This window comes from Crinia signifera, chromosome 9 (genome assembly GCF_055691185.1).
Source record: "Crinia signifera chromosome 9, ASM5569118v1, whole genome shotgun sequence".
Taxonomy (NCBI): domain Eukaryota; kingdom Metazoa; phylum Chordata; class Amphibia; order Anura; family Myobatrachidae; genus Crinia; species Crinia signifera.
The window spans coordinates 51446819-51469699 of NC_139225.1; the positions used below are offsets into that span (position 1 = coordinate 51446819).

Below are 22881 nucleotides of genomic sequence, written 5' to 3' on the forward strand. Positions count from 1 at the left end.
TATATGTAACGCCCACACCAGTTGCCGACAGTAGTAGCTCTGTCTATATTTAACGCCCACAACAGTTGCCGACAGTAGTAGCGCTGCCTATATGTAACGCCGACACCAGTTGCCGACAGTAGTAGCTCTGTCTATATTTAACGCCCACAACAGTTGCTGACAGTAGTAGCGCTGCCTATATGTAACGCCGACACCAGTTGCCGACAGTAGTAGCTCTGTCTATATTTAACGCCCGCAACAGTTGCCGACAGTAGTAGCGCTGCCTATATGTAACGCCGACACCAGTTGCCGACAGTAGTAGCTCTGTCTATATTTAACGCCCACAACAGTTGCCGACAGTAGTAGCGCTGCCTATATGTAATGCCCACACCAGTTGCCGACAGTACTACGCTGTGTTTACAGATGGAGCCAGCCTCAGCCTCTGCATACGTGGACATGCAAGGAATGGGGGGTAGCGAGCATCGGAGACGCGCACATGCAAGAATCCCCAGCACACCGCAGTGATTGGCGTGCCAGAGACGGGTACAATGAGAATAGCTCCATCTGGACATAATGCCCACACCATTTGCTGGCAGGATTACTCCCTCTCACACACTTTTTTTTACCTGTCTGGCAGCTCATCATGTCCTTCAATCAGCCCTGCTGTGTTCCACGGTAGCTCCGCCCTCACTGTAGCTCCGCCCATCTGGTCTGTGTAGCTCCGCCCCCTGATCAACCTCTGCTGACACTTGTGAACCTGTAGTTAAAGGGAGGGGGGAGTCGGACTTGGGAGCTGGCTGAGCAGGAATTCATGTTGCTGGTGCAGCTGCCTGTCATGCAGTGTGACAGGCAGCTGCAGCCACAGAGAACAGCAGCCAGGATGCAGAGCAGGAAGAGCGTCCTGCAGGGGGGGGGGGGGGGGTGGAAGAGATCCTCTGATGCTGTGCCAATCCTCCTGCAGCAGCCCCGCTGTCAGTAAGCTGCTGCTGTGATCACTTCTTCCGGCTGGTCTCCGTCCTCTCCTCCAGGTGTACAAAACAAATGCGCGCTGGGAAACAGGAAGAGGCGCAGCTACTTGTTCAACGCTGGAGCCAGGGAACTGCTTCCGGGCCGGTCACTGCTACCCATAACTCCGCGGTGGCCGGCCCCTTGTTTCCTGCTGCCCTGCCATCACATACACTAACGATGGGGCTGTGGGGCAGTTATTGCTGCTGTGACCTGGATTCAGTGTCACTTGCACTTTTCGGCCTCAGGGTCGGCTGGCCTCCCGGGAAAGTTCCCGGTGGCTTTAAGGGCCAATCCGCCCCTGTCACTGATGTAGTGTACGGTACAGAGGGTTAGAGATGGGCAAAACGGCTCATTAAGCTGAGCCGGGCCCCGGCGGATCTCTCAGTGAAAAGATACGTATCTTTTAGACGGATCCTCGGCTCGCTTTTTAAAAAAGGGGGAATATACATGGCCAAGTAAAAACACTGACCGATGGCTGGGTGCAGAATCGCCATCGATGGCAACCATCGATGGCGTCTGCACCGATGGCCATCCCTGGCAGCAGCAGCTAATCTTTCTGTCACTTGTAGTCACAGCACTGTACTCAGTCTACAGAGGTAGTACATCTCAGCTGCCACAGGTGGCAGCACTGAGATCAGGAAAATGCATTGTAAACTGAAACGGATCACCTTTTGGGGGCCTCGACGGATCATTCGTTCTCGGACGGGATCCGTTCAAAAGATCCGGTTCGCGGGCGAGCGACCCATCTCTACAGAGGGTTCAGTTATGTAGTGTAGAGTATAGAGGGGTCACTGATGTAGTGTACGGTACAGAGGGTTCATTGATGTAGTGTAGGGTATAGAGGGGTCAGTGATGTAGGGGGAAGGAATTATATCACTCACAGGACAAGGGATGACATGGATCACATAAGGAGGGCAGGGGGCTAGTGCTCACACAGGGGAAGTGGGGGACATGGCTCACAAAGGGGTAGATGTATGAAGCAGTGATAAGAGAAGTGAGCCACAAGAAAAGTGGCCCATGGCAACCAATGAGATGGTTTGTATAATATTATATTAGGCAAAGTATAGATGTTACTTCAGTGCTGATTGGTTGCCATGGGCCACTTCTCCTCCCTTATCACTGCTTCATAAATGTACCCCCCAGGGAGATGGGGTGAAATCACTTTCACAGGGAATTGGGGGAATGGCACACACAGAGACCAGGGAAAGGTGCACATGGCTCACACAGGGGAAAAGAATGGGACACACATGGCTCACACAGGGGAGAAGGGCCCAGACAATGACACAGGGGCCCTAAGTTATAATAAAAGTAAGAGACACACAAAGCACCACACCACAGTCTGAGGCTTAGATGCAGCGTCATTATTGAGATTGTAAGTTTGAAGTTCCTATTGGTGCCAATGTGTGTGTTATTTTCCCTATCTGTGCCATTGTGTTTTTTATTTTTCATGTAAGCCAATATTCTTTATTATTTTCACTTTGGTGGCCTATGTACTTATTTTGTTGGCCTACACTATATGCTTTATTATTTTCTCTCAGGGACAAGGAGTTTTTTTTATTTTTTCCTATGTATGCCAATGTGTCTGGGATTTTGCCTACAATAGGGTAAGTAATTTAGGGGTTTATTCTGCTTGGTACGCTGGGACTGTATACAGGCGGATCTGTTTTTTTTTTTCATCTGCGCATGCGTAGCTTTCGCAATGCGCATGTGCGGCGACCTCACACCGCTCACGGACGGGTCTCTGCGTGCGAAAAAACCTGTCCGCAAGAGTACGGTCATTGTGGGCGGCATGTGGGCGTTTTTATGAGATCGGCCGGAATAATTAGGAAAACTGGGCGTAAACATGGGCGTACACGGGGGTGTGCACACAAAATGTACGGTGCCACAACCGCCTCGATCGGCGAACGCACAGTGCATTTTGGACCAAAAACAGGCGGACGCCAAAGATAGCTCCAGACCACCCCTAGAGATACTGTATGACAGCAGATGCCTGGGTCTGCTAATTAACGCTGATTACTACACCTGAATGTAATAAGCAATGCTGCAGCCTATTAAGTAAAAACCATGATTTCACTACCTGCAAGCCACACACAGCCCTCAAACACATAGGAAGCATATATTTCTACACTTCTCTTCATGTAAAGATTGGTTTCATTTTAGGTTTAATATTCATTCTAAGACCTGGTTATATATGTCAAGGTAGTTATTTTATAACCATCTACACCCATTCAGAAAGTGTTTTGGTATACTTTAAAAAGCAGGACACTGAATTCACAGAAGTCGACATGTGTCAACTTTTTCACTGTAACACAAACATAACAGTTTTTTACATGGAAAAAGACACATAAACCACATCTAAGAGCAACAAGGATGTTTTTGGACTCAATTTCTACTTGCACTGTGAAGTACGCTCAGATATACGGAAGGTGTCGGTGTGAAAACGGACAACATCCGTCCGTACACGGTGGCATACGCTCAAGTGTACGCCACTCCCCATTGTCGGTGTTTGTGACCGTCCGTGTGCGGCTGTTCTGTGGGCAGACTTTCGCTCACTGCGAGCATACAGGAAACGTATGGTGAAATGGACCGTACGTACGTTTCACCGACCTAACCAGAATAAGGCCCTTAGAGTAGGGTATAGAGGGACTGTATAGGGTACAGATGGGGCAGTGATGTAGTGTAGGGTATAGAGGGGTCACTGATGTAGTGTACGGTACAGAGGGTTCAGTTATGTAGTGTAGGGCATAGAGGGGCAGTGATGTAGCGTAGGGTATATAGGGGTCACTGATGTAGTGTATGGGACAGAGGGTTCAGTTATGGAGTGTAGGGTATAGAGGGGTATGGTACAGATGGTTAGTTATGTAGTGTATTGTATAGAGGGGTCATAGATGTAGTGTAGGGTATAGAGGGGTCAGTGATGTAGTTTAGGGTACAGAGCAGAGGCAGAACTCTAGGAGGCAATGGAGTCATCTGCCGCCGGGCTCCTGCTCCCAAGGGGGCACCTCTCCTCCCCCTGTAAGTTTAAATCAGTTATTTAAAAGCCAACGATATTGCTTCTGTGGCTGAGTTCTGAAATATATATGTGTTATCTATCTATCTGAACAGAAATATATATTTTATATAAGGTTATATAGGGTTGTATGTGTGTGGGGGGGCACCAATATATATCTTGCCTCCGGGCAACTGGAACAAACTTACGCCACTGGTACAGAGGGTTCAGTTATGTAGTGTAGGGTATAAAGGGGTCACTGATGTAGTAAACGGGGGGTGTGGGTATATCCTGCGCTAACCTTCACTGCTTAATGCTAGTGGATGTGCATAAAGGATGATTGACACAATATGTTAATAAATAATTGTTTTCTTTATTATAATAAAAGGTAGAAAAAATATATATGGGAAAAAAAAAAAATATATATATATATATATATATATATATATATATAAGGAGCAATTAGAAGCAAGCACACCAGTTTTAGTAGAAGATGAAAAAACTTTATGTAAAAAAAGGCATCAATCCATACTTGCAGTACATCAGATCTTGATAGCAAAGTACATTTGCAGAGTTACGAAATCCATGCTTTACATGTGAAAAAATCCATACTTTACATGTGCAAAAAAGACTGCAAGGACGCCATGTTCGAGCTTGAAGTATGTAAGTATGGATTTTTTCACATGTAAAGCATGGATTTCGTAACTCTGCAAATGTACTTTGCTATCAAGATCTGATGTACTGCAAGTATGGATTGATGCCTTTTTTTACATAAAGTTTTTTCATCTTCTACTAAAACTGGTGTGCTTGCTTCTAATTGCTCCTTACATTACCATTTCTGTGGCTTGAGCACCCCCCCCTCCAGCCTAGGAGTGTGCACAGCAGCTCAGAGGACTCTATATATATATATATATATATCATATCATGTATCTCACCACACTCTATATAAAAAAACAAACAGAGAAGTAAACAAACTTTATCTTTTATCTTTTTCCTAAGTACTGCGGCCCAACTGTTATCTATGTATAGAATCAATTATTAAATTACCCCGAATGTCTCAGTAGCAATGTTTTCGTTACATGTGTTGTCCTTGTCTGATATATGTTATTCGCTACCAAATTACAACTCCCCTAAGCACTGAAACGGTCCCCATGGAGATGAGGGCACAAAATGGAGTAAAGAAGCTGAAATCAGTAAGGGCGGAAGTCAAAGCAACTTACAAGCCCACAGACTGTAAGAACGGGCGGATATGACGCACGCGACACACGGAAGCCCACAGAGAACGGGCGGATGTCCATGAATACAGAGGGCGGGCGGAAGCGACGCCCACCACACCAGAATAAAAGAGGAGCCCAGGGCAGCGATAGATCACTCTGCTTTATCCCGAGGAAGCCTGTGACACAGGCGAAACGCGTCGATCTCAGAGTAATCGATCCCTCCTTACACAGCAAGCCGCACGGACCGCTGCTACTATAGGAGGTTTTAGTCTGCCGGCAGACAAAGATCGCATCCCTGGAAACCTTACACGCATCACTTACACCATCTACTGGTAAGCAAATTTATTGCTGAAAACCAAGTGACTGTCTTTACTCTCTTCGGATTACCCTTTGAGACTTTCTATAATCAAGCACCAGAAATGCCCACAGAGGAGTAGTGCATTATATGTTCTGTGTTAGTTTGTCTTGTCTTGTTGTATACCGGTATTAGGACAACCCAGAGAATCGTTAGCATTGTAACACATATATATATATATATATATATATATATATATATATATATATATATAATTTTTTTCCATATATATTTTTTCTACCTTTTATTATAATAAAGAAAACAATTATTTATTAACATATTGTGTCAATCATCCTTTATGCACATCCACTAGCATGAAGCAGTGAAGGTTAGCGCAGGATATACCCACACCCCCCGTTTTTGTACGTATACTTTTGTATAGGGCATTCCGTAGTATACCCAGGGTAAATCCCGCAGCAGCCATCTAGACTGCAAACCCAGCGCAGTTGTTACACATCTCCGCCTAGTCACTGATGTAGTGTCAGAGGGTTCAGTTATGTAGTGTATGGTGTAGAGAGGTCACTGGTTGTAGTGTATGGTACAGAGTATTCAGATATGTAGTGTAGGTTATAGAGGTGTCACTGATGTAGTGTACGATACAGAAGGTTCAGTTATGTAGTGTAGGGTATAGAGGGGTCACTGATGTAGTGTCAGAGGGTTTAGTTATGTAGTGTATGGTGTAGAGAGGTCATTAATTGTAGTGAATGGTACAGAGGATTCAGATATGTAGTGTAGGTTATAGAGGTGTCACTGATGTAGTGTACGGTACAGAGGGTTCAGTTATGTAATGAAGGGTATAGAGAGGTCAATGACATAGGGTATAGAAGGATCAGTGATGTAGTATAGGGAATAAGGGGGCTGGGATGTAGTGGTTGGTATAGAGAGGTCAGTCATGTAGTGCTGGGTAAAGAGGGGTCAAGTAATGAGGTGGCTGGTAAAGAGAGGTCGGTGATGTAGTGCGGGTTATAGAGGTGTTAGTGATGTAGTGTAGGATATAGAGGGGTCAGTGATGTAGTGGCGGGTATAGAGAGGTCAGTGATGTAGTGTAGGGTATAGGGGTCGGTAATATAGTGCAGGGTGTAGAGGATCAGTGATGTAGTGTAGGGTATAGAGGGGTCAGTGATGTAGTGTAGTGTATAGAGTTGTCAGTGATGTAGTGGCAGGTATGGAGGGGTCAGTGATGTAGTGCTGGCAATAGAGCTGTCAGTATTGAGGTGGCGGGTAAAGAGGAGTCGGTGATGTAGTGTAGATGATAGAACTGTCAGTGATGTAGTGGCGGGTATAGAGGGGTCACTGTTGTAGTGCTGAGAATAGAGGATCAGTGATGTACTGTAGGGTATAGAGGGGTCAGTGATTTAGTGTAGGGTATAGAGTTGTCAGTGATGTAGTGGCAGGTATGGAGGGGTCAGTGATGTAGTGCTGGCAATAGAGCTGTCAATATTGAGGTGGCGGGTAAAGAGGAGTCAGTGATGTAGTGTAGATGATAGAACCGTTAGTGATGTAATGTAGGGTATAGAGAGGTCAGTGATGTAGTGGCGGGTATAGAAGGATCACTGTTGTAGTGCTGAGTATAGAGGATCAGTGATGTAGTGTAGGGTATAGAGGGGTCAGTGATGTAGTGTAGGGTATAGAGTTGTCAGTGATGTAGTGGCAGGTATGGAGGGGTCAGTGATGTAGTGCTGGCAATAGAGCTGTCAGTATTAAGGTGGCGGCTAAAGAGGAGTCGGTGATGTAGTGTAGGTTATAGAACTGTTAGTAATGTAGTGTAGGGTATAGAGGGTTTAGTGATTTAGTGTACGGTAGAAAGAGGTCAGAAATGTAGTGTAGGGTATAGAGAGGTTAGTGATGTAGTGTAGGGCAGCATTTTTCAACCTCTGTGCCACGGCACACCTGTCAAATGTGTGCGTTTGACAGGTGTGCTGGCATCCGTTCAAGATGCATGCCGCTGGATCATCCCTGACAAAGCTCCTAGAGGGAGAAATGTGTTTGAAGGGTACCTCACACGCAATATCACATTTGCTGCGGGAACTGGATACCGCATGTACATTTGAGGCGGAAGAAGCAGCTTGTGCACTCCACCTGTGTTACACCAACGAGGAAGGAGGCAGCAGCACACACCAACAGAGCGGTGCAAGAAACCGGAACTGCATTCCCTGCACAGCAATCAGATTACCGCTGCATTTGGGACCTGCAGTAAGCACTAGGAGCCAAATACGTATCTCCTCACACAGCCAGCAGATTGCCGCTGAAGTCGGGATCCCACATAGGAGAAAAGCATTTTACACTCTCCACCATAGTAATTTAGTTTGGTTGGTAGAGGTTTAAAAATGCATAATGTAATTCCACAATTCTTTGCATTAATAAATACATTTCTGTTAATATTTTGCAGCAGAGCTAAGGACTTACAAGCATGTACTAGTGATGGCAACTATTTTTTGTGACCATGGGGGGATTCAGGTTGTCTCTTAGCAAGTAGGTAAGCCGTGCTTGTGAACGGCCACCCCCCTTCGCCAAACATACTGCTGTAATTGCATGCGAATGGATGTGTACGCTCACACATCCATTTGCATGCGAGTATATGGGTCAGTGACATCAAATGATTTTGCGACCCATTTGCAATAAAAGTCAGCTTAGACTGACTTTTATTTGCAAGCGCCTGGACGCAGGTGAGCGGGCAGCTGGCATCCTGTGACCCGAGCAGCCTTCGGCACACCTGCGTTCACATGTGGATGCCCATCATTTTTCTTGGAGCACCCACTGTTTTTGTAGGAATGCCCAGGAACACTGGACCTCCCCATGTTCCAGCCCCCTGGCCGCTGCACTTTGGGCGAACGCTTCTGCGAGTGTAATACTCGCCGAAGGCGTTTGCACTGCAGGTCTGCACATGCGTATTTGTGCCGATACACATGCCCAGACCCGCAACATTGGTCCCTGCTTCAAATTCTTCTCCTTACTAGGCAACTGAATCACCCCCCCATGTTTCAGACAATGGAACTTCATGAGGACCAGCCTAGACAGTGAAGACACAAGCGCTAAACAGATACTTCTAGTGATTCTTCTCTAGAAAATATAAAGGTTGCAATAGGGAATGTAAGAAATTGGCATTTACATGTATATAAGGGGGGGAAATAACAGAGAACGAGACTAGTCAATGGATGATGGATAATGGTTCAGTCTCATAATGATGGACAATGAATTGGCACACTGATGTAGAACTAAGCAGCAGCAGAGGCTACACAAATACGTCACCTCATAGTGTACAGTAGGGTTCCATTATAGGTGAGTCTTAGCAGCTTGTTGGGTGTGGTCATGTTGTGTGCAACTGATTTCTTTCCATTGTGGAAGAATGTATCTGGGGTCCATATCTTGCTAGCCAGTAGGTTATTCAGTGGCAGAGTTTTAATTGGTCCATCAAATTTCAATCTCTCATCCAGCCAACTCTGTCTAAAGAACACATCTATAGTGTATTCCTATAGAAGAAAGATAGTAAGAAATGAGGGCAAATACAACTGACACTGGCTTCAAAAAATAAAAAGAGGCGATATTGCCCACGGCAACCAATCAGATTCTGTCTATCAGAATCTGTTTGGATGCTATGGGCAACATCACCTCTTTTCATATTTAGAAGCTTTTTAGTAAATTGACCTATGTAAAACAATTAGAAAATATAAAAACAATTCTGAAAATGCTTGTTGTGATAAGAGGTCCAAATACAATAAATGGCAAAATATTTTTGTCTACAAAATATTTCTCAAAAAAGATGAAATGCTGTTGAAGTTGCATATATAAGCAACATATGTATACAGTACGGTATGCACTTGTCAATGATATGGCCATTTAAAGCAATATTTTGTAATAGTTTATTTTTCAAAGAAATCTGAAGGTGCCCATACACTTACCCGATTTGGGCCAATTTCGCCAGATTCCAACGGATCGGGCCGAGAAATCTCCCCAAATCGGATGTGTTTGACATCCCCTCTGACTCGATGCGCAGTCCCCTGCGTATCAGGTCGGACCCTGCAGAGTGAACCTGCTGCAGACCCCATGAACTGATAACATACAGCGCTGTACACAGCGCTTGCTTGTAGGGGGGGGGGGGGACAAATTGATGACTGCTCTCCCCATCTCTTTTGATTCCCCTCCACTTCCCCTCTCCTCCGCTTCCCCTCCTCCTCTTCTGCACCCCTCCTCCAATCCGCCTCTCTGTTTTCTCTGATCTTCCCCTTCCCCTTATTCGCTCCCCTTCCTCCACACCCCCTCCAATCCCCTCCTTTCCTCCACTCCCCCTTCTCCACTCCTCTGCTCCCTCTCCTCCTCTCCCCATCTCATTTACTTCCCCTCCTCTTCTTCTTTACCCCCTCTCCCCTTCTCCTCCACCCCCCTCCTATCACCGACTCTCCCCTCTGCCAATCCCTTTCCTCCACTCCCCTTTCTCTTTTCCCCTGCTCCCTATCCTCTCTCTCTCTCTCCCTCCCCCTTTCACTTTCCCTCCCCCCTTTCACTTTGCCTTATCCCTTTTCTCTCCCTGACACACACACCCCCCCCCCCCCCCACCTTCTCTATCGGACACCCTCTCCCTGTCTCTCTCCCTGACACCAGCTTTCACCCGGTCTCTCACACTTTTTCTCCCTGAAACCCTATCTCACTCCATCTCTTCCATTTTCTCTCTCTTGCCCAACACTCTCATTGTCCCTTCAATCAATACAATCATGCAGCAGATGGATTGTAAGATGGAGTGTGAGTAAATTGTATGTCCAAAAACCACCAAGGACAGACGGAGAGTGGAAGGGAAAGTTGTACACAATCATGATTGTAAGCAGGTCTTTCTGATGTACTGTATGGCCACCTTTATATGCTGTGCAGGGAAGGTAGAGTACATTTTGTATGTATAGGAGAAGCTTGGCCTATTGAAAGTATTGTGGATATGCTCATTGTAGAAAGGAGAAAGTGGAGTGTCTGTCATTGCAGTTAGTGAAGACAGGCCCGCTGCAGGAAGCACAGAAGGCTCCTGAAGATGTTGCTGAGTGTGTGCTTTGCTCTAGTTGATTGATATTTGTTATTCCTATTTGGGTAAAAATAGAGTTTTCAGATGAGCCCTAGCAAAGTTATCTATAGTCTCTGTCAGCACTTTTGGCTAATACTAAAATGAGAAAGCATATAAACAATTCGAAGATTACATAGATTAATTTCACTAAAAGAACCAAAAAATAGTAACAGTTTAATATATAAGCTATAGTTAATGGGATGGAAGCCACTTATTAAGAGCTAAGTAAAGGTAATCTGGTTATACAAAACCCCAAATGTAACCAATAGTCAAATTAATCTAAAAATGATAGATTATACCTTTAGAAACAACAGTAATGAACAAAGATTAATCACACCCAGTTTCATATAATAGATCATAAAACATTGAATGATAACAGCTAATTTTGACCAACTAGGACCAAACATTGATTACAAAATCCCTATGGCCCAAACAATTTATTTGTACATGTTTTCACCACTCCTGGCCTGACATTATCTTACTTCGATTATATATTTAATAGAACCAAACATCAAAATAGAGTTTTCAGATGAGCCCGTGCAAAAGTTATCTATAGTCTCTGTCAGCACTTTTGGCTAATACTAAAATGAGAAAGCATATAAACAATTCGAAGATTACATAGAATAATTTCACTAAAAGAACCAAAAAATAGTAACAGTTTAATATACAAGCTATAGTTAATGGGATGGAAACCACTTATTAAGAGCTAAGTAACGGTAATCTGGTTATACAAATCCCCAAATGTAACCAATAGTCAAATTAATCTAAAAATGTTAGATTATACCTTTAGAAACAACAGTAATGAACAAAGATTAATCACACCCAGTTTCATATAATAGATCGTAAAAACATTGAATGATAACAGCTCATTTTGACTAACTAGGACCAAACATTGATTACAAAATCCCTGTGTGTCACGATCTGAGTACTGCAGCCATGTACCTTACCAGCTAAGTGCCTGCGCAGGCTGAGCTTGCGTTATAGGTCCCGGCGCTGCCGGCATCCTGTGAGCTGTGTGCCTCTCTCCCTGTCATCTCCCGGTCCTCTCAGCGCTGCTGAGTCCGTGGCTGCGCGGCGCACCACTTCCCTCATCACCAGTGACAGCGTCCAGTGCTCAACAGTCTCCCTGTCTGCAGCCATTGCTCCTGGCCACAAGCATGGCAGATACAAACATACATTCCCGCCTTAGCCTGACATGGGGGCTGCCATGTTTTCTCGGTCACATGTCTGCCTCAGCCAATGCTAGCCTGGTTTGATCTCCCAGGATACCTGCCCAGCCAATCACGGCTACCCTGTGGGTATAAGTATCCTGGGAGCTCTCACTCCAGTGCTAGTGCTTCATTTGTCATTCTGCTATGCTAGTGTTGTCTGCTGGTATTCTCTCTTTGCTGCAGTGTTCCATCCAGGTGCTCCAGTCGCTGAACCATCCGGGCTCACCATCGCCTGTGTCCATCCGGGCTCACCATCGCCTGTGAATATCGGGTTCACCATCGCCTGTGTTCAGCCAGGGTTACAGTCCTGTGTCCATCCAGGCTCACCTGTGATTCCACCTGCTGCCATACTTACCTTCCAGCTTCAGCCTAGCTCCATCGATGGTCCACCATCGATCCTAATCTGATACTCCGGTTTTCATCTCCAGCTGTCTCCATCCATTCCATCTGGATTCCACAGCTCATCCTCCGGTCCGATACTCCAGACATCACTATCCATCCGATGTTCCACCATCGATCTGTCAACAGTGCAAGTAGTATCGCTTCCTCATTATAGAGACTGTATTGCCATACCACCGCTTAAGCATACTGCCTGTACCATCTTTATTCATCTACAATAAACCAGTTGTATTTTATCATCGTCTGCTTTTCTCTGGGTGCTCATATGCACAAGGGTCTCCTCGAGCCTGCCAGGTTTCATTACCAACCCAGACCCCCACCAAAGGTCTTAGTCAGGCCGACTCAGACCCCTGGTGTGACAATATGGCCCAAACAATTTATTTGTACATGTTTTCACCACTCCTGGCCTGACTTTATCTTACTTCGATTATATATTTAATAGAACCAAACATCATTTAAACCCATTCATGTATACCATTTGAGTGGAAGACAGATGTAGCCACACTCATCTATCCCCGATCGACACAGCTCGCTCCTGTTTGTCACACCTAATTCGCACCCGCAGCTCAAAATTGCTGTGCTGCAATACTGCTGCTCAATGCATTTTTATGAGCTGCGGGAATGAATTAAAATCACATGCATGGCAACAGGCTCGCGTCAATCGCCATGGGAGTTGCAAGTGGCAAGGGATAAATGAGCATGACTTCAGAACATCTGTATAGGCCACCATGATTTCCTAAGATTTCTTTCTGTTTTAGGATTGTAGATTTTCATTTATGGCCAAATAATCACGCATACATTGAAAGATGTAGTATATGATACATATGGTTAGATATATGAAGCAATGACAATGGAGGAGAAGTGATAAAGTGCCTGGTACTTTATCACCGGCCAATCAGCTCCTGACTATTAAGTTACAGGCTAGGTTTAAAAATGGACAGTCATTAGCTGATTGGCCTGTGATAAAGTACCAGGCACTGTATAACTTCTCTCCCCTTCATACATCTACCCCATAGTGACGTACAGGGTATCTTGGATGAGTCGATGGATGCTGAAAGTGATGGTCAGATATCACAATAACATACTTTCTTGCTAAATCGATGCTCTATTTGAGGAAAATTTGAGCTGCAGTGCCAGAAAGGGGCGAACTATAAGATTTGTCATGATTCTTCCATGCTTCATGGTACACTACAGGCCTACATCCTGTTAGGAATAAATGTTCAAATATTCTTTAATAATTGGTCATTATTTCCATCGATTTTACCACCACACTGGATCTACAGTAGTTTTCTAATTTTTTTCAAGTTACTTATATATCACCTACTTACAGTATTCAGCAGCACTCAGGGGCAGATCCAGGATAAAATGACAGGGGGGGCACCATGATAAAAGAGGGTTTAGGTGGGGGAGGGGCGGTGTTAGTGGTGCCAGTGTACATGCTAAGAGAGCGGCAGAGAGAGAGTGGGAATGGGATTAAAAATAGGCCCTGGCATTTAAAGTGTGCAGGCCCACCATGGCAACAAAAGAGAAGGATGCAGTTGTGCGCGCGCCAAAGGCGCGCTCCGGAAAAGGGGGTGTGGCCACTCAACAGGGGGCGTGTCCTTGAGTGTAGTGTACAACAACTTCTACACATTATGCAACAAAATACTAGACCCCATTATACTTGCCCCTTACACATGATGCCAAATGGAATGAGCCAAAATTCATATAATGCCACTCGGATTGAGCCAAAATTCACATAATGCCACATGGATTGAGCCAAAATTTACAAAATAACACATGGATTGAGCCAAATTCATAAAATGCCAAATGGATTGAGAAAACATTCACATAATGCCACATGGATTGAGCCAAAATTCACATAATACCACACGGATTGAGCCAGAATTCACATAATGCCACACGGATTGAGCCAGAATTCACATAATGCCACACGGATTGAGCCAGAATTCACATAATGCCACACAGATTAAGCCAAAATTCACAAGACGCTTCATAAACAGGGACATTATCTGCCAAAGGCGCGCATTAAACATTTACACCATAATGTCCATTACACATTAAGTTACACACCATTATGTCCATTACATATTATGCCAAACACCATAATGCCTATTAAAAATGATGCTACATAAGTGCTGCTTATCTACATGCTCATTGCCAAGGGTTCCATGCTCATTGCCAGAGGTTCCATGCTCGTTGCCATGTGGGATTACATGCTCATTGCCAAGGGGGAATACATGCTCGTGGTAAATGGGGGACAACCGCCGCCAGGCAGAAAAGATAGCCGCTGACAGTGGCAGAGCCTGGCTGTATTCAGAGCACTGCAGGTCCTGGCTATTTGAAATAATACCCCTTTCACACCAGAAAATGCATTCCCAGGTTGGCTCCTTTTACACCAGCCTAGTCCCTGCATTTTCTGGTGTGAGGGGGAGAGAAAACCACCCCTCCCCCCCTTTAACCAGTTATCTCATTAAGGGGCAGATTTATTAAGCTTGGAGAAGAGATAAACTGGAGATAAAGCGGAGAAAAGGTAAAAGGAGATAAAGCACCAGCCAATCAACTCCCAACTGTCTTTTTCAAACACAGCTGATTGGCTGTGCTTTATCTCCTTTTACCTTTTCTCTGCTTTATCTCCAGTTTATCTCTTCTCCAAGCTTAATAAATCTGCCCCTTAACCAGCTATATCTTTGGAACCAACTAACCCATTTACATGAGACAAGTATCATATTGAAGAACTTTTGCGTGGGCTTTGAATGATTTTGGTCCAGTGAAACTGGAACATTTGGTTTCAGAGTAATCTGCCCTCAAAGAACATGAACAGCCATGAAATTACATTTCAAAAATAAAAAAATCGGTTTACACACAATATCTCTGGAACCGATTGACCGATATGGACCAGCCTTGTATCATATTGAAGGCCCAGCGATTTGGAATTGAATGAGATCAACCTCAAGCTTCTGTGATGCCAGGGGGGGAACTGGCAGCCATCGGAACCAGGTGGGGGTCGGAATTGACGGGTCCCATATTATCCTATGGAGAAAAAACGTTACAGCTTTGCCAGGCGATATCTCCCGTTCCCGGGGGGCTAGAGACATGGGTCTGGGCTCGTTGGACAGCCCTGGTCCTCAGCTTCAAAATGAAATAACAGAGGGGGCACACGTGCCCGGGTGCCCCCCCCTGAATCCGCCACTGGCAGCATTGACAAAGGATACATAACAGTATAGGAGCTGCTATTTATATTCTTTGTGGAACTATTGTTATTCTGAAGATGGCTCACTGGGATATTGCCAATTCATTCCGTCCAGCTACTGAGAGATTTCCACAATTATTAGCAGCTTGACCACCCTATTATCAAGTTGCCACTAAAAGTAATCTAATATAAACCAGCCTCTGATAAGATCAACTGGTAATGCAGAAGGCCCACTTCACTAATAACCCATCCACACAACAAATGCAGAGACAAACCCGGGAATTAAATTGCCGGGACAAGCAGGGACACTCCCGGGTTTGGACCCATTCACACATGCTTTTGAAGCAGGGACAACCCGGGTCGGCACCTTTCACACTGAACCCAGGTTTACCCTGCATATCTATCAGAATGTCATTACAAATGGACTTTTTTAGGCTCACAAAGATGAGGTCACTAGAGAGAGGGAGTCTTCGCATTGTTGTGGTATATCTGGGCATTCTTGACAGTGCCTGTAATCTGGAGCCGGGTCTCCTTTTCCCCTCTAATGCTTAATAGCTCACTCACCTCATCATTTGTCCAAGACATTGCAGGCTTTCATGCTTCAGAGGTTAACATGAACTTCTGGGGTCTGTGGTGCCAAAGGCTATGCACACTGTCTCCCTGCACGCTGTATGCTGCCTCTGGGCATGTCTGTGAGCGTCCACCACAACAGGAAGTTGCCCTGCTAGCAAATCAGCATTAGCTGACATCAGCAGAGGCAACACGGGAAGCAGGGACATGTCCCTGCACCTTTCACACCAGCCAGTAGTCCGGGAAGGACCCGGGAGCAATCCTGCTACCCAGCAGGGTTGAATTGCCGGCAAATTAACCTGGGAATTTGTCCCTGGAACCTTTCACACCAGCGCTAGTCCTGGGTTGTTCACGGACCCAAACCGGGAATTTAGGCTTGTGTGAAAGGAGTATAAGTGGGCACATGGTGTGCTCAGCACAGATGCTGGTAAGCAGAGCTGATACTCACGGGTCACGTTTTTTTTTAGTATTCTGCTATTGGACTTTGGTCTTATCTGCATTCAAAATATATATTATCTCCTAATGCCTAACATCTCACTGGATGTGCAAAGAAAGGATGGTAGACTGCGCTCATTGATGACAGAGTGAGGAATAGTAAAAATTAAAATAGAATTTTAATTATATAGTAAGCATGCTATAATAAACACATAAAATACAATGTACACAATGTAAAAAAAGGGGGGGGGAGGGGCAGGGGGATTGATACTTGCTGCATCCACTGAAAATATGATGTCACCTTATTTAGAGTCCACAGTCCAATGGATGACCGATGAATGAGAAACCGATGAATGAATCTGAGCCTGGCCGCAGCGGTACTCAAATGTAGCTTTCTCCCGATTGTAGTAGGGGGTAGCGACCCTCCCAACTTGGAATGAGAAATGTTGTTTGAATGTCCGATGCAAGACTCTGGGTGGGTATTAGATAGGCGGCTTGCCTTCAAGAGGTGAGTACCTCACTCGAGATTGATGGGGCCGATGATGATAGGCAAATACGGATCTCCAATCGGTTTTCAGTGGAAGAAGGTGGTGGTGGAAGGCAGCGTTTTGAGGTGGGCAGTTTGGAGCCTGGTCCAACGCGTTTCACCGCACAGAGCAGCTTTTTCAGCTGCAGTTACTTTGATAACTGACCCCCCCTTTTTTTCATCTCACTGGATGTGTCTATTTTCTTAAAATCTTGAAATCAAATGTAGCATTTTTCATCATACAGAATATATGAGTTCTGCCAATTTGGAGCAAAGTACAAGTTGTACACTGACTGGATACAATGACAGATCATGGAAACATTGTGTATTGATAATAATATCAGTAATACAATAATAATATCATTAGGAAGTTTCATAAATATTTCAGCGTATTCAATTAAGCTTTACAATTGAAACAACAGAAATGGGTAAAAACCACAGACATAAAGGTAGGAAGGCCCTGCTTGCAGCTTACAATCTATAGGTAAATAGGCATTGCTACCAAAGGATAAGCACAACTTGTTGCATAATGTGCAGCCAGATTACAAAGGTTCTTAGTTGGCTGTATGATATGGTCATACTGCAATGTTTACAAAGAGTCCAAAAGATAAGAAAGTAAATAAAGACAAAATATTTGAGGTTATGGGGGAAATTTACCAAAATGGATTCGTAGAAAAAAGGTGTATTCGTAGGGAGAAATACACCTTTTTTTTACGAATTCGTATTTTCGGGATTTACAGTCCCGAAAATACAACAATTCGTATTCCTAAAGATGGAACATTCGTATTTGTATTTACAAATACGAATGTCTACACCATCGATAGAATACGACAGAAATCACCATTCAAAAGAATGGTGGTTCCTGATGTACTAAGCAGCCGTACTGATAATACGGCTGCTAAGTGGTGTAAAACATCCACGCAAATACGACAGGAAAATACACCTTGCTTTCCCTGTCGTATTTGCCTTTAGCCTGCACGGATCAGTCAGATCCGTGCAGGCTTTAGTGTAAAAATTTTTTTTTTTAAATAAATATAAAAAAAAAATCGGCGTGGGGTCCCCCCCACAGCCGTAACCAGCACTAGGCTGAAGGAGCCGGGGCCGGTAATTAAAAATCAGGGAACCCGACAAATCATGGTTCCCCGATTTTTAACAACCAGCCCCAGGCTCCAGGTCCGGGGCTGGTTCCCAAAATACGGGGGACAAAATGACTACTGGTCCCCCGTATTTTAAGAACCAGCCACAGGCCAAACCAGCCAGCAGGGTAATGTCACAGCCGGGGGACACTTATGATATAAGGTCCCGCGGCCAAAACATTAACCCCCTGACCGGTCAGCCTGGCCAGGGGCCCTGGGGGAGAGGGGACCCCCCCAATAAAGGCCCCTCCAGGACTTACCTGACCAGGCTGAAGCCTGGTGCTGTCCTCGATGCCCCTGGGCGGTGGGCATCGAGCTGATAGTGGTGTAAAAAATAGAATAATCGGTACTTATGTAGTATCTGGGCTGCCGATTTTTTGATTGTATGCCTTAAGTTAAGGCATACAATCAGATGCGATGCGATGCGATATCGCATCGCATCGCATACGATGCGATACGATGCGATGCGATGCGATGACCCGATTTTTCCATAGGATTCAATGTTAAAATGGACTGAGTCCATTTTAACATGGAATTCAATGGGAAAAAGGGGTCCTTTTCATACCCCTACTATCCAAGTGGGCATGGAGTTGGATATAAACCTGTGGCGAGCGTAGCGAGCCACCGAGCCCGAAGCGTGGCGAGCGAAGCGAGCCCCGCGAGGGGACGGTATTCTGTGTCCCCTCGCGGGGCTCGCTACGCTCGCCACGCTTCGGGCTCGGTGGCTCGCTACGCTCGCCACAGGTTTATATCCAACTCCATGCCCACTTGGATAGTAGGGGTATGAAAAGGACCCCTTTTTCCCATTGAATTCCATGTTAAAATGGACTCAGTCCATTTTAACATTGAATCCTATGGAAAAATCGGGTCCATCGCATCGCATCGCATCGCATGCGATTTGGTCGGATGCGATGCGATGCGATGGACCCGATTTCAAAATCGGCAGCCCAGTTACTACATAAGTACCGAATAATCTATTGTCTAATACTGGGGCACTGGGGCTGACTGGTCGGTAGGGTTAATGTTTTGGCCGCGGGACCTTATATCATAAGTGTCCCCCGGCTGTGACATTACCCTGCTGGCTGGTTTGGCCTGGGGCTGGTTCTTAAAATACGGGGGACCCCTAGTCATTTTGTCCCCCGTATTTTGGGAACCAGCCCCGGACCTGGAGCCTGGTTGTTAAAAATCAGGGAACCCCTATTTGTCGGGTTCCCTGATTTTTAATTACCGGCCCCGGCTCCTTCAGCCTGGTGCTGGTTACAACTGTGGGGGGGACCCCACGCTGGTTTATTTTTTTATTTATTTATTTTTTCTATTTTTTTTACACCTTGCAGCCTGCACGGATCTGACTGATCCGTGCAGACTGCCTGTACGAATTCGTATTAGCGGCCGTATACATGGCCAGCTAATACGAATTCCTACGACATCGGTGGGTTACAAAGTAGTCGTATCTGACTGCTTTGTACATTCCCCTCCGGAACACGACTTTGCATACGACTGAAACAGTCGTATGCAGTCGTAGGGGAAATACCAATACGAAAAACTAGGTTTTTCATATTGGTAAATTTCCCCCTATGTGTGGACTGCACAGAGCAAATAGACAGAGAAACTTATGAAGGTGATGTCAGCATTTCTGTAATCTGACAAGCTTGTCTGAATAGGTGAGTTTTTAAGGCATTTGGAGACTCTTATTGTATAACGGAGGGTATTCCACAAAGTGTGTGCAGGTCCAAAAAAATTCTGTAATCATGATTGGGACCAAGTAATGCATGTGAATGAGATGCAGATCTTGCACACAGTGGAGTTGGGTAAGGCAGTTTGGTTAATTACTTTATGTGTAAAAAAAAATATTTTATAATGAACACGGTACAATATCTGCGGGTACTAACAAAGCGGAGAGAACTATTGGCAAGGAAGATCAGCCTCACAGCTGCATTAAAAATGGTTTATAGTGTTCTTGAACTTCTTTCTTGTCCATCCTTGATATATCCTGGAGAACTTCCTCCTCTATCCTTTGATGTCTTTTGATTCTGGAGGGCTCCACTTGCTCAGCTGGAATGTTAGGGGCGTAGGCCATAAGATAAAGAGATCATTGGTTCTGACTCAAGTCAAAAAATACCAAGCTGATATAATATGTTTGTCAGAGACACATTTGGTAGGGAGTAAGGTGCTAGCACTTGAAAAGCCCTGGGTAGGACATATGTTTCACTCTACCTTCTCAAGTTCTGCAAGAGGGGTATCAGTGTTAATTAGAAAGACTATCCAATTCAGGTTAGAATCTAGCGAAATAGACGTTAATGGGAGATATATTTTCTTACGTGCTTATATTAATCATATTTTGTTTCATGAGTTAGCTATATATGTCCCCCCTCCATATAATAGTGAAGTTCTTAGACAGGCTGCTAAGTTTGTAGCTCAACCCCCAGCAACCCCTACGATCTGTTTGGGAGATTTTAATAATGTAATGGATAAGATTTTGGATAGGTGGAGAGAGGATGGAGTATATACGTCACACTCTCTTTCTTCAACTCCATTTGCAGGTCTTGTAGATGAGCTGGGGTGGGAGGACATTTGGAGACTTCGTAATAAGGATGCTAGACAATTTTCGTGTTATTCTGCCACCTTTCATACTTTGTCTCGTACAGATATGGTTTTAATATCCCCAGATTTATCCCTGGATATAGTAGAAGTAAAATATCTTCCTAGGGGAATCTCTGACCATTCACCCGTGTCACTTACTCTGAGGTTGGATGGAGCTAGAGGTGCACGAATGTGGAAACTCAACCCTCTATGGCTGAATCAGCTGGGAGAGGGTTTGGAGCTGGCGGCATCCTGGGAAGATTTTCAGATAGATAATTCCATGTTTTTGGATCCTGCAGTTAGGCATGATGCCTTTAAAGCTTTCATGCGTGGTTCATTCATAAAAATAATTTCTGAACTTAAGCTATTCAATCGGAAGGAAGAGACCCACTTGGAGGCACAATGCCGGCAACTGGAGGCCCAATATATCCTTTCACAGCTGCGGCCTGACAGAGTGGCCTGGCAGGCTGCCCAGAGGGAATGGTTAGATTACTTGTTTGAAAAATCTAGACGCAGGCTTCTCTTCTCCGGGCATGAGAAATATATCCAAGCCGAAATAGGGGGTAGATACTTGGCGTATCTGTCTCGAACTGAGTCTAGTAACAATATTGTTCAATGTATACAACGTCCCTGCGGTCAGATTTGCTACTCTGGGGAGGAGGTGGCAGAAGTTTTTCACAATTATTATTCTTCATTATACTCTTCCAAGGTTTCATACTCTGAGGAACAACTTTTAAAGTATTTAGCTCAGGTTGAACTACCATCTTTGTCTCGGGCAGAAATTTAACTCCTAGATGCACCATTCACACTGGAAGAGATAGAGAAGGCGGTGCTTTCTCTTCCGGCTTCAAAAAGCCCCTGATGTGAAGGGCTTCCAGTGGAAGTGTATAAAAAATGTAAAGAGTTATTTTTTCCTTATCTATTAGAATTGTTTAATTCCTTGTTTGAGTGGGGTACTTTATGTCTATCTATGTCTGAGGCTAACATTATTGTTTTAGTGAAACCCGGAAAAGACCCTACACTGCCAGAGTCCTATAGGCCAATTTCTCTTCTGAATACAGATGTGAAAATATTAGCAAAGCTGCTGGCAATTCGATTGAATTTAGTTATATCATCTATTATCCACCAGGACCAGACTGGGTTTATGCCCACTAAGTCCACTGCTCAAAATTTGCGCAGATTACTCTGCCATCTACAAAGGCGAGATCTCGCTGAGCCGGGGGCAGTGGTGGTGTCACTTGATGCCGCCAAGGCCTTCGACTCGGTAGAATGGGTCTATTTATGGGCTTTGCTTAAAAAAAATTGCTTTTGGGCCGCGATTTATAGGCCTGATTCAATTATTATATTCTTCGCCTGTGGCTCGGGTATCAATAAACGGATTTACTCCAGCTGCATTTCCATTGACCAGGGGGACTCGACAAGGGTGTCACATGTCACCAGCACTGTTTGCTATTGCCATAGAGCCTCTGGCCAGTTTACTGAGACTAAATGTAGAGGTTCAGGGAATAAGGGTCAGCGAGACTGTGGATAAAGTGGCTCTATATGCAGACGATATGCTCTTGTTCCTACGAGACTATGAGGAATCATTGCAAACTGTTACAAATTATCGATATATTCGGTACTTATTCAGGTCTGTTAATCGATTGGAACAAATCGAGTATTTTCCCTGTTTCAGGCCAAATCCCAGAGGGTACATCAGTGGTTTTTCCTTTGCAATGGACATTGAGATTCAAGTATTTAGGAAATTTATTATGCCACAAGCTTCAGACTATGTTTATTTTAAGGAAAAAGCTCATGCCTGGTGAAAGTTGCCATTATCAGTTGTGGGACGTATTAATTTATTTAAAATGGTTATCCAACCTAAATTCTTATATATTTTCCAAAACTCTCCAATATATATCCCTAAGAAAGTGTTCAGTGGAATAGAGAGTATCTTAATATCATTCATATGGGGTAATAACCCAGCTAGAGTATCAATCAAAGTATTATACAAACCTAAACCATTGGGAGGATTGGGTCTCCCTAACCTTAGACTATATTATGCAGCAGAACAGCTGTCTCACCTATCCAGTTGGATGACTGAGTCAATTGACCTAACTACGGCGGGACTATTGAATGAGTATGTGGGGTCTCTATCCTTAAATTGTTTCTCTCCTTTACAATTTTTGCTATCAGGTCTATCAGGGACCGGGTTACTTCAATTACTTAGACAGGCCATATTGATATGGCGATTTGCTCA

General features: G+C 44.6%; 1 protein-coding gene across 3 annotated transcripts in view; it reads right to left on the minus strand.

Moving 5' to 3' along the window:
* GABRA3 (gamma-aminobutyric acid type A receptor subunit alpha3) overlaps positions 1-22881 on the minus strand; it is a 381172-nt gene that overhangs the window by 158613 nt on the left and 199678 nt on the right. For all 3 annotated transcript variants that reach the window (XM_083159070.1, XM_083159071.1, XM_083159069.1), the window contains one exon: positions 8798-9018. In XM_083159070.1, the coding sequence (XP_083015196.1) occupies positions 8798-9018 (221 nt within the window). The remainder of the gene's footprint in view (positions 1-8797; positions 9019-22881) is intronic.